Raw genomic sequence first — 13178 nt, 5'->3', positions numbered from 1 at the left:
TGTATAAAGTAAGATCAAATAAAGAACATTTATTCAGCAAAAGGAAGTAGATATAAAAAAGAATATAACTAAAGTAAAGAAACATATCTAAATACATATATTTACAAATAAAAAATGGGGGCTAGCTCGTCGCCCGATGGTAGGGTGCCCAGAAGGCTGGTGGCATTACCGCGCTGTATGGCGATGCCAATTCGCTGGGCAAGGAAAGAACCAGCCCTCTGGTCACCCGTAGCATCAATGAGACGCTTCGCCAGCTCTCTGAAAATACAATGGGCTCCGGGTCTCCAGGGTCCGAGGGTCTCCAACCCAAACGGCTCAAACATACAACCGGAATCAATGGATGCATATTTGCGCCGTTTGAGACGCTCGGCTGCTTCGGCGGCCGTTCCGGCCTTGGTCGAGGTCCCTGGGAGGTGGGACGGCGCAAGGGTATCCACACATGTGGCGTCCCAAACTAAAGGCCGTAAAACTAAACTAAAGATCAAATTACATCTGCCTACGTGACAATTGAACAGTCTCAGCCAGAGGCGGCGCTAGGCGTGGGCGACGTGCGGGTCCGAGGGGTCTCGCGCCTCAAATACATATAACTGGGAAGCAACGTAAAAAATGATTCGTTATTTCTTACGCCACCAGAGGGCCTCGCTAAATTGTACCTTGCCCACACCAAATTTTGATCTTGTCCCGCCACTGGCTCAGATGTGCTAGTCCCGCCTTTACGGCGTGCTTTCAGCGCTGGTTTTCAGCCTGCCCGAATTGAGGCGGTGACACAAGGCGGCTGCTAAGTACATACTTATAAATATTACTTTATTTATTTACAGAATTAAAGTTACTTTATTTAAAAAGAATAAAAAGCGGAAATTTATTTATAAAAAAAGAGAAAATAATAAGTAGCTAGTAACAATATGATTATTTAGGTTTTAACAACTATATGACAACAAAAATTTAAATCCTACGCTTTACAATATTCATTGCCAATTTATTATTTTCAAGTTCCTTATATTTTTTATGGTGACTTGATTTTTTGCCTGTTTTTTAGTAACATGATGCTTATGTTTGGGGCTAATATGCAATTTTAGCGCTAAAATATTAATACACAGCCAAATTATATTATTATATGGCCAAGTAAAGTTGCCCAGTTAATAATATGCCGATAAATACCTTTAAACTAGCATTAGGGTTTGCAATCCGCATCCAAATGTATGAAATTATCCGTATCTGGATCAGCGGATCTTCCCATACATTTCGGATCCGTCATGCAAACCCTAACCAGCATATAAATATACTTATTGTAAAAAATATGTCTTAAAACTACAAAACACGTTATGGCTACGATCCATTACGCTACTCCGTGTCAGGGAGCCGGCTGCGGAACCAACGAAACTTGACATCCTTTAGTGCCAAATGGTTGGTGGTGACCGATGATGGTTTAGCCGAGATCGTGGCGACCCTAGTCCACTGAAGTAGGTATATAACGGCGCTGACGCGGCCTCGCGCCAACCCCGCCACTGCCGCCATGTCGCCGCTGCTCGCCTGCGCCACTCTTGCTGCACTTTGCGCCACCGCCACTGCTCTGTGGTCCGCCGCCGGCGTTATTCCACCCACCTGCGCCATTAAGGAATTTGGTAAGCGAGACAATTTTTATTTAATTACAGGTATCTATGTTTTTTGTATGTATCAGAAAAAAATCGTCTGTTGTTACATTTGAACCTGTTGACGGGCTTAAAGTAACACGTTGTGGGTCGAATGTAACAAGACAAAGAGAATAAATAAATAAATAAAATATAAATAAATAAATATTAGGGGACATCTTACAGCGCTCGACGTAACCCCAAACTAAGCAAAGTTTGGACTATGGGTACTAAGCAACGATATACATACTTGTATAGATAAACAATACTTATATACATAGAAAACACCCATGACTCAGGAACAAATATCTGTGTTCATCCATCACACAAATAAATGTCCTTACCGGGATTCAAACCCAGGGCCTTCGGCTTCATAGGCAGGGTCACCACCTACTAAGCCAGACCGGTCGTCACGGTCGTATTAAATAAAATAAAAAAATTATATGTAACTTTTTATTAATAAAACACTTTATAATATAATCAGATATTTCAGTGTCAGATTTCTTTTCACTCACAAAATATGGTACACATTATTTAAATTATAATTGACGCACTACGCAATAAGCATGTGACCTCTTTTTACATCCAATACAATGTATTATGTATGTACCCATAGCGATATTCAAAATACGGCTCAAATACGAAACACTACAAAAAAAATACAGGAAATTTAGGAACCTTTCATTTTGGAAACGAAGAAATTTGCTCACCCAGAGATTTTTCCAAAATTGTCCATGTGGAAAGTTGTATTTATATACAAGTGATGATTTATTTTTAATTTACAGGTCGAAAAACTAACCACACATATGAATTCCCGAGATACATTCCATGCCCAGACGGCAAATTAATGATTCCCGTAAGTATTTTTGGTGGAACTCGCTGTCAGAGGTAGCCAAGGACGCAAGGACCAATCTGGACCTTTATATGTAACACCAATCAAACGCATTTATCATCTCAATACACTTAAATTTAACTTTTCGATTGGTGTATGGGTCATACACATTTTATACGTACTTACACTTAGTCAGTTGGCTCAGCGCCCCAAAATGAGACTTGGCCACAGCGCGAAGACAGCGCCACTTTTCTCGGTCCTGTGCGACTTGTCGCCAATCGTTGCCTCGAAGATACTTCTGATTAAGTATTTCGCCTTTATAGTTACACGAGATAATTCAAAGTTTGTACGGAACCCGAGGATAACTCGCACTAGACCGTTTTTTTAAACAAGAATATTCATAGTGTTTGTCGTAAATCATTGTTATCGTGGCTATACGGCCCCAAGAAACGTGATATAAGGAACAACATGAAATGGTACATTCGAGATTTGGAAATCATAGGAACTGTTAGGTCCTGGGCGGCTACCGGGAAAATCGAAATTCGTCAATTGCGGGCATTTTTCTCTGTCACTCTAATGACGTCTTACTAAGAGTAAAAGAGAAAGATCCCCGCAATTTGCGAATTTTGGTTTTCCCGGTAGGCCCCCGGTTAGGTCTTGTTTATCGATAGCTAGAGTATCTATATTTCTATGGGTAGAGTATTAATTCCTTAATACGAAACTGGAAACCCGCGCAAAATCGCCTTTTCATACAAACGAACGTAGGCCTCATTTTCATCTCTGGATATTAATTAACATTATTCAAAATATTTTGATAAAATTCGTTGTCTAACAACCACAGCTAGTCAAACTTAGGGGCATAGCTATGGTTAATATACATCAAATGAATCAAATTATGTAAAAATATTTTCCAAAATGTCAATATTCAGAGAGGAAAATGGGGACTACTTTGTATAGAGAATCGGCCGTCCTCTATTCTCTTAAACAGCAACAATTTACATCTGGTCAGATGTTGCGCACCGACTGCAAACATATTATTTGATAGTTGATATATTTAAAAAGGATACGGTTTTTTTTTTAATACTATGTTGGTGGCAAACAAGCGTACAGCTCGCCTAATGGTAAGCACCCGTAAATCACCGTAGCCTATAAACGCCTGCAACTCCAGAGGTGTTACATGCGCGATGCCGACCCCAACACTTCGCACCCTCGTTGAGCTCTGGCAACCTTACTCACAGGTAGGAACACAACACTGAGTGATTACTGCAGTTTTCTGTAAGGTTTGGAGTTGGTTTTTCTTTTTAGTGCTCCATACAAAGCATTGTTAATGGAGCTTCGTTCTTGAAATCGGTTGAGGATTTTTCTCAGTAACCGTTTGTAAAATAATAATAACATTTGGAATAGTTAAAGTGTGAATAAATGACACAAGCTTTTTGACTATTAGGATCGAGATTAAGGCTGCCTGTCCACTAGAGCGGATCGTGAGAGAGGCAAAAATCCACCAATAGCGCAAAGAGGAGCAGAGATTTAACGCAATTCTAATGGTGTATTTTTATCTCGCTCACCGCTCTGCTCCAGTGCCTTAACACTTACACTACTTATTGGGCTGCGCATGAGTGGCTCTATCTACCCCATTTGACTGGGACTTGTTTTTCCAGGAGACCTGCCCCCGTCCATTGAGACGGGTCGGGCAGACGATACTGGCGTGCCTGAACAGTGCAGCCTCCCAGGCCCCCCCCACCATCCACGACCAGCCGCCCTACCACAAGTACACCCCCATCCGCGTCACCTGTCCGCATGTCGAATATGAGTCTGATTACTCCACGATTTACGTCACCGAGTACTGTGGCTATCCTGATAGCATGGACGGCATTCCACTATTGAATTCATTGAATTATGATATATAATAATATTATATCAATATTCTGTGTACAACTCATTTGTTTTATTGTGTGTCCTTGTTAACTTATCTACAGTTCAAAAGCTTAAAATAAAGAAACCATTCCTTTAAACCTTCAAGAAAAGAGAGTACTCCTATCTCAAAGGCCGGCAACGCACTTAATACTCCTCTAGTGTTGCGGAAATCCATGGCCGCCGATAATCGCTTACCATCAGGCAGTTTGTCCGCTGGTATTGCCTCCTAAATCCTAAATCATACAAAAATAATTCATACGAACCAAGTATTAGGTATGAAGGAATTTTATTTCAAGAGAGGTACGGGCATTGTGAATGTCATCTCGCTTTGTGTGGTAGGGCACAGCCAGCGGATGTCATTCCAGATCTAGAGCAGAGCCCAACTGGGGAAGTACCTCCACCCTACAGAAAACAGCAGCCAAATAACAGTAGACCATACTCATAGTGTTGTGTTCCTGCCGGTGAGTAAGGTTGCCAGAGCTCAACGAGGGCGGCGGGGGGGGGGGGGGGGCGGTTTTGGGTCGGCAACGTGCTCCTCTGGAGTTGCAGGCGTACATAGGCTACGGAGACTGCTTACCATCAGGCGGGCTGTATGCTTGTTTACCACCAACGTAGGATATAAAAAAAAATACCGACGTTAATAATTTAATTTTTTTTTTATCTTTAAAAATATTATATTTGAGAAATTTAATAGAGTCGGACCAAGTTAAGTCGGCAGTGATTGTGATAGCCCACACGGTGCAAGTGTCAAGTAAACGTCATCATTTCATAGAAGTTTTACGTTTAAAACTTATATTGGTTTGTCTTTTTTTTCTAGCCACTTAATAGTTATTTGTTTTACAAGGGGGCAAAGTTGTTGTTTAACCGGTCGTGCTAATATTGATACCCGAGCAAGCGAAAGATTCCAAATTCGAGAAGTGGAATATTGAGCGTTGCGAGGGTTTCAAGGCACGAAGGTTAGACAAACTTTTCCTCCGAGTGAAACACAAAAATTTTCACCGCACCAACGCAAGGAAAATACTATGAAATAACGAAAAAATTAAACCAAATCAAATTCAAATGAACGTAATTAAAAAAAACATTCAAATTCATAATTTAAAAGTCAATTCTACCAGCTAGCATAAGAAAATAACACAAAATATGCATTCCCTCATTAGTTTTTGAACTATCAAGAGGGCGTGGTGAAAAATATTATGACACAATTTTCAATCGTGGCTGAATGCCGGATGGGTCTGTGTCTTCGATGCCTAACCTGTCAAAAACGCGTGCACCGCCTGGGCTATCAAAATCGTTGCCAACTTATCTTGGTTAGACTTTTTTTCTAGCCACTTAAAATATTTTTACACAATTTTCAATCGTGGCTGAATGCCGGATGGGTTTGTGCCTTCGATGCTTAACCTGTCAAAAATGACATGCAGGACGAATGTTGACAATGTCATCGTATTTAAGATATATTTCGCTCAAAATTTAGTTTTTTTTCGCAATTGTGATGAAGCGGAACTACGTGACGGCGTGGGGCGGAGCGAACACATAAGACGCTAGCGGCATCTACCGGCCAACGGAGGCGTTACTTTCTCAATAAAGCAGATTTCGGACGTATCAGGAAACATAATAACAATTTTATTGGAAGGTAATTTTTTTATTTTTCCATTTGTATGTACTATGTACGCCACTTTCTGCACTAGAGCAGAAACTTTCCGTGCTATAGATCAAGTATGATTCCCTTTCAGAGGAGCAAGGGATATTATGAGAAGTATATTACAGGGTATGAACAGAAAATGCAGATTAAGATGAAAACAATAATTACTAACACAAATGTATTTTAGTAATGGATATACTTCATCATGATTCGCAGTAGATGGTGATGTAGGCTACACAGTTATGATCATCAAAACAGAAGACTTCCACAGGAACCCAGTGGCCTGGGGGCGGTCCGTTGAATAGGGCCAGCGTTCCATGTGGGTCCCTGCGGCATATCTTCAGCGTATAACCAACCATTTTGCTCTCGCAGGGGTCCCAAATATACTGGAATAAAAGACTGATTCAGTAAGCATATTTTGTCCAAACTTTTTCATCACCTTGGGGGATTAATTTTCAAAAACGGTGAAATTAGTTTTTTTTGCTTTTAATAATAGTTATTTGTTTTACAAGGGAGCAAAGTTGTTGTTTAACCGTTCGTGCTAATATTGATACCCGACCAAACGGAAGATTTCAAAATTGAACCACGAGCGTAGCGAGAACTTTGCCTCCGAGTGAAACACAAATTTTTCCACCACACCAACGTAAGGAAAATACTTACTAAATATGAAATACCAAAAAAATCAAAGCACATCAAATCCCATTTCGATTTAATAAAACATTTATCATTCAAAATCGTCATTTAAAAGTCAATTCTACCAGCTAACATAAGGAAACAACTCAAAATTTGCATCTGATTACTCTGCCCCACATGTGGATAAAATGAAAATTTCTCATTCGTTTTTGAACAATCAAAGGGGCTTTTTTACCAGTTGGAGTGGTGAATTTCTTTTTATGTTATGATTTCTAGTAGTAACACTTGGTCACTTTTTCTTTCATGTATGAGATCTATTACAGTTACTGCGAGGGATGCCAATAAGTCAGCGCAAACATGTGTGGTCTTATTGGCATGGCAACTTACGGTTAAGATTGTCATCGGATAATACATGTCAGTCGGCCACAGGACTATTCGGTGGTCAGTTTTTCTACCTGCGTAAAATAACAATTAGTAATAATGGATGGATCAACATTATTTGTGTGTCTTTACCCATCACGAGCAGACAAAGGTGTTCCAGACATTTTAACCTTTTGAACGCCAGACGGCGAAGGAACATGCCGTGCCCCGGACGCAGGCGATCAGCGAAATTGAACTTTATGGGGTCCCGCGTTAGTCCCTATTGCATTGGCGAAACTGTCGGCTGTAGCCGTCGTTCGCGTCCTTGGCAAGTCTTTCAGATGTCGGTCATAGCCGACCGTGGCGGTCAAAAGGTTAAAGGCATGCGCGAAGCCGAACCCAACAAGTGGAGAACTTTTGACACTTTAGAATATAATAGAATAGAAATAATTTATTCGTAAGCATAGAAAATAATACAAAACAGAGAAACATGAAAAGGAGAAAGTGCCACGAAAATTTCTCATCTCAGGATGTTGCTGACGACTTCCAGCGCTGATCTTCCGATGAGACCATCCGGTGAAATAATCACAACAGATAACAAAGATAATTAACATAATTAATTTAAAACGTACAAAAAACATATATAGTAAATAGTTAAAAATACATTACAATAACTACAATTATGGTTGTATTGTTATATCGGTCCAAACTCATCTTGGCCGTACATTACGCTTCAGATTACAGCGCCATACGGCAGCTACGTGAACTAATCTAAAATGACAAACAAGACAGGTCGAACGTTATGCCCTCAACTACGCGTTTACCCAATTTCATTTAAATTAGAAGAAATGTACATACTTAAGTTATTGTCCATCAAACCATCCTCTGATAGTTCATCTTAAAAACATCGGACAGCCAGGTCGTGCTCCTAGCCAGCCGTGTGTTCTAAGTTGAATGTAAGAACTTCGCTTCACTCGCTCGTTCGAGAAAAAAGCGAGATTCTATAAATATTTAAAGGAAAGAGCGTACTCCCATCTTAAAGGCCGGCAACGCACATACAACTCTTGTGTTGCGGGTGTCCATGGGCGGTGGTAATCGCTTACCATCAGGTGAAGCGTCTGCTCGCCTTAATTATATCATAAAAAAAATCGTTTTTAAACTAACCAAGATTGGAGGACTCTCAAATACCCAGGTACGAGTACATTACATAGCATTTTCATTCTATTTGTCATTGAAATTAACTATCTAATGTTAAGTTGACGATCTTTTAGTGAAAGCCTTTGTTTTATCCTTTTGTGTAAAATACTGTGTCTTTTTCTTTAAGAAATAAATATATCTAATCTAGCAAAGTCATTTCTCGAGAAAAATTCGTACCAATTTCCTTCGTGACGCAGTAGGACTGGGCGTCGGCGGCGGCAACGAGTGCGGCGAGCGCGAGCAGCGAGCCCGCGAGGGTCGGCATGGCGGCGGTGGCAGGGAGCGGGTGCGGCAGCGGCGGCGGGAGCGGCGGGAACGGCGGCGGCGCGGCTAGACTGCTTCCTAACTTCCTTCACTAGTAACAGACGCAGTCACGCTAATGGCGTCATTTCTCTTACTGCCGCCAGCGTTTTATATCTCGTACTAGCCATAACCAATCATTATTGTTATTAGTTCCAAACTATTATAATCAAACGAATGATTGCCCCGTAATTAAACGGATATATAATTTGGAACGCTTATAAATGATTTTACAACAATATTATAAATGGAGTAACTAAGCTGCCTGAACATAACGGATTTCATTTAGCCATGGAAACGTTTTAATATTGATTTAATACAGAGTAGTTTTTCTGGAAATATCGGAAAGATTACTCTACTCTACGTGACCGAAGAGCTGGCGGCTTCCTCGCACAACGTATCAGTATTGAGATACAACAAAGAAATTCCGCCAGCATCTTTGGTACAATGAAGGGCCTATTTTAGATTTATGCTAGTTATAGTTCCTCTGTATATATCCATTATGTATAAAAATATTAAAAATCATTGCCTACTACAATAATACCCATATCTAAAACAAATCGGACCTATTGTAACAAATCGTTTTAAATATTAGGTTCGGTCGAATAATTCATATTGTGCATTATGTTAAGTACCCGAGTGCCTATAGCGTATTTGTCTCGCCATCGCTCAAATATGCTAGAGCGATAACATAAAGTCGATTTTCGATGATCGCGGCTGTCCGGGTATATAACGGTGTCGGCGGCACCGGCACGCCACTCCGCATCCGCCATGTCACCGCTCCGCTCGCCGCTCCGTACACGGCTCGCCCGCTCGCTGCTCGCGGTCGCCGCGCTTCTCACTTTCGCACACGCGAAAAACTGCACGCTGGTGCAACTCGGTAACTACCAATATATGATACCGACCGATTTGATGACCGGTCTGGCCTTGTGGGTAGTGACCCTGCTTATAAAGCCTATGTGGCGGGTTGAAATCCCGGTAAGGGCATTTATTCGTGTGATGAACACGGATATTTTCACTTCAATAACTGTTGTCTTTATTGAAGATATAATGCAACTTTGGTGTCCTCGCGCGTGATACTTACCAATTTTCATTAATTATTTAGATTATATAGTAAATTATTTTAGCAAAATTTTAGTAAATCTTATGGTGGGCAACAAATAACGCGACCAAATTACGTAGGTTGTTTTTGATATATGTTGTCAGGAATGTTAAAACGTATTTTTAATTTGGCGCGTTGCGTATGTTCTGTCCCTTACGCTGGGAGCACGCGTCTATAGCAGATCTGGTTCATCCTACCATCTATGCGTACCATGGACGCACTCCACGCCGCCTGGCGTGACAAAATGACACTTCTCCTCCTACTTCGGTTATTTCTTTCCAAGCGAACGAAGTCGCGGGAACAGCTAGTATATATAAAAATGATATAAAATAATTATCGTTGTGATTTTTGTTACTAACCTTTCTTCACAGGAATTGTCACCGATTTTGCCGTTTTTTTCAAACCAGTTATATTACCGCCAGGAGGCGAGCTACTTGAGTTGGACCCGGGGGTTGTAAGTCACACTTTAAATCCTTCCATTTTTCAATTACCAACAATATTTCTTTATTATTATTAAGAGATCAACAGCTGTTAATATGTCTATAGGTTTTATAAATGTGATACAAAAAGCCAATGACAGGTTCTCACCAGTAAATACAAATTAACAAAAACAATTGGTGGTTATCAGTATTTCACTATACCTACATTGTAACGTATATTATGAGGCAATCTTACAAAAAATCCAAAATTCAAAAGATGTATTCTGCATGTGGGCCTCGAGGGCTTTTTTACAAATGAATACAAATTTTACACCGACTTACAGAAAAACACAACCAAATAGGGTACAGTGCCAATTACATCCACACTGTAAATAAATAAATAAAAACCGTTTATTTCAGATCACTGATCACTGACTGATCTTTACCAGGCCTGATATCAGACCCGATTTCGGGTCCGTGAATGAGTATTTTTCCGTTTCACCAAATATCAGCACATCCTTTACAGTCTTGGAGGATTTAACAACTGGAAACGCCTTTAAGAGCTTACCCAGAGGGGTAAACGCTCGGCCACTGGTCATATGTATTATATGGACTGACATTTTTATGTGACATGGCTATTTGTATGTTATGTTTTGTTTTTTAATCCACTATGTATTGTTCGGTTTTGCTATCCTGTCCTAAATGTAATACTCATTCACGGACCCGAAATCGGGTCTGATATCAGGCCTGGTAAAGTGTGGATGTAATTGGCACTTTAGGGAATATTTTCTTTGTCTTTTGTCCGATATTGGATCGTACAATGTGAAAATAGTCTTACAATGTTTTATTTTTAGGACGACAATATCGTGGGCGTGATGACCACGGCGTGCAACAACGACACGGCCGGCGCTGCGCCGGAGATCGTGCAGGTGCATCCGGTTCTCCACCACTCGCTGTTGTAAAAAGTGATAAAGCGCCAATTTACATCCACACTTTTTTACATTTCGAATATTGTAAACGATGTGCTGATATTTGGTGAAACGAAAAAATATCCCGACCTGAAATCAGGTCAGTAGTAGTAGGTATCAGTAGGCCTTGCACATGATTGGCGCGTCAGTATCTCGCGGCGAGATAGACTACCCATCTTTTTCTAACTATGTTAATTAAAGAGGAACGGGTAGTCTATCTCGCCGCGAGACACGGTCGCGCCAATCATGTGCTAGCCCGGCAGACCTGATAAAGTGTGGATGTAATTGGCACTTTAGTATACCATTGAGGGACAACACAATAAAACACTAACAATACTATCATGTTATCCCTGTCACACGGTGTTATATACCGTCAAACGTGGCAACATTCTGTGGCAATTTTACCATATGGTATTACTTAACAGAAATAGCTCAAAGATACCTTAATTTAATATATATTTAAAATATAGCCAGGATTATAAATATATATTAAAAATATTAGGAACCTACCACGGGACGCGACGACAAGCCTTCAGGAAATTGTCATATACTTGGAAATTTTGATCCATCCCACTGTGACCGGATGGCCTAGTGGTCTAGGCATCTGTCGCGTAATCAAAGGACGCTGCTGGTTCGATTCTAACTCTGAACACCACTGAAGGCCTTGGTCATTTTTCCTTCGTATAAGACATTTATTTCGGTTTATATACAACGTTTCTCTACCCTCTGGACATAGGACGTGTCGATTAGGGTATTTCTAACTAACCTATGTACAAAGTCTCATTCCAAATGACACAGTATTCACGGATAAATTAATGATTTACGATTGAATACTTCGGAACAGCCTGTATGTAAATACACGGTAATTAAAGAGTGTGTCATGTCACTAGTGTCTTTTTAATCTATATTTATCCAATCAAATATATATTTTATCCAATCAAATAATTTACCTTATTAGAAAATTCCTGAGAAGGAACTCTACTCGGGATCTCGGTCAATGTCCAAGGAGTAGAGACACGTATATAGCAGTGTGTCTACTTGAACTAACAGATAAAATATTTTTGTAGAAAGCAATTTAATTCGTTCTTAGCGCGCATTTTTTTTCAGAAATTGTGCAAAATGTATTTGTGTAGGTGTACGAGGACGCGTTCACGGTGCTCGACGTGCGCTGCCCCGACGACTGCCCCGCCGGCGGCCTGGCGCTGCCGCTGCTGTTCTTCCGGCCGGGCCCGCCCCCGCCTCCACCACAACACATCACTGGGCTGTAGTAAAAAACTATACTCGAAACTTCCTTCAAGACCAAACAAACTACGACACTGTCAAAACTGTCAAAGTGACTCATGACACAGTCAAGTAAACTTCTCAGGTCTCGTCAAGCTTTTTGTAATAAATAATAATAATAAAACATTTAATTCAGACAAAGCCCACACAATTCTTAAATACAAATTATTAATTTATATACCCAGCAATAAAATTATAAATTTTAAATTAAATATAAATGAAGCGCTGTTGGCCTAGCGGTAAGAGTTCAAACCCCGACTCGTACCAAACTTATGTACGAAATATTATTTGATATTTACCAGTCGCGTGTCGGTGAAGGAAAACATCGTGAGGAAACCGGACTAATCCCCACAAGGCCTACTTTACTCTCTGGGTTGGAAGGTCAATTGGCAGTCGCTTTCGTAAAAACTAGTGCCTACGCCAAATCTTGGGATTAGTTATCAAGCGAACCCTAGGCTCCCATGCGCCGTGGCAAAATGTCGGGACAACGCGAGGAAGAAGAAGAAATTAAATAAAAATAATAAGAACAATATACATTCAGCCATAGAGGTACAATAACAATGAGGTGAAATGGTAGAGCCGGCAGATGACCGAACGAGATGCCCTTAAATATGGAAATTTCAGTAGGAGTAGCAGAGAAAGTGCTATGGTTGCTTGTCCCTGTCACAGTTTTATTTTCTTTATTCCCTACCGTAAATTTTAGGATGGCTTATGGTGGGCAACAAATAACCCGACCAAATTACGTAAGTTATTTTTAGTATGTTGACTGCTGACAACATACCAAAAATAACTTGCTATGTTCAATCGTGTTTTTAATTTGGCGCATTGCGTATGTTCTGTCCCTTACGGGTGTACGCGTATAGCACATCTAGTTGATCCTACCATCTATGCAATCAGTAGTGATT

General features: G+C 40.5%; 3 protein-coding genes across 3 annotated transcripts; 2 read left to right on the top strand and 1 right to left on the bottom strand.

The window, feature by feature from the left end:
- The first annotated feature begins 1473 nt into the window (after window positions 1-1473).
- On the top strand, window positions 1474-4395 carry LOC133532787 (uncharacterized). The gene is made up of 3 exons (XM_061871633.1): window positions 1474-1622; window positions 2414-2484; window positions 4119-4395. The coding sequence occupies exons 1-3, from the start codon at window positions 1514-1516 to the stop codon at window positions 4365-4367; spliced, it is 429 nt and encodes a 142-aa protein (XP_061727617.1). The 5' UTR covers window positions 1474-1513; the 3' UTR covers window positions 4368-4395.
- Window positions 4396-6159: 1764 nt separating this feature from the next.
- LOC133532536 (uncharacterized) lies at window positions 6160-8597 on the bottom strand. The gene is made up of 3 exons (XM_061871258.1): window positions 8381-8597; window positions 7034-7101; window positions 6160-6399 (listed from the first exon to the last, which is right to left on the bottom strand). The coding sequence occupies exons 1-3, from the start codon at window positions 8466-8468 to the stop codon at window positions 6217-6219; spliced, it is 339 nt and encodes a 112-aa protein (XP_061727242.1). The 5' UTR covers window positions 8469-8597; the 3' UTR covers window positions 6160-6216.
- Window positions 8598-9161: 564 nt separating this feature from the next.
- LOC133532534 (uncharacterized) lies at window positions 9162-12414 on the top strand. The gene is made up of 4 exons (XM_061871254.1): window positions 9162-9383; window positions 9977-10059; window positions 10879-10953; window positions 12126-12414. Exons 1-4 carry the CDS (start codon window positions 9275-9277, stop codon window positions 12258-12260), a joined length of 402 nt encoding a protein of 133 aa, XP_061727238.1. The 5' UTR covers window positions 9162-9274; the 3' UTR covers window positions 12261-12414.
- The last annotated feature ends 764 nt before the right edge of the window (window positions 12415-13178 follow it).

The sequence above is a fragment of the Cydia pomonella genome, chromosome 27, assembly GCF_033807575.1.
Source record: "Cydia pomonella isolate Wapato2018A chromosome 27, ilCydPomo1, whole genome shotgun sequence".
Taxonomy (NCBI): Eukaryota; Metazoa; Arthropoda; class Insecta; order Lepidoptera; family Tortricidae; genus Cydia; species Cydia pomonella.
The sequence above is the reverse complement of the archived record's forward strand: the minus strand, read 5'-3'. Positions and strand labels throughout refer to the sequence as shown.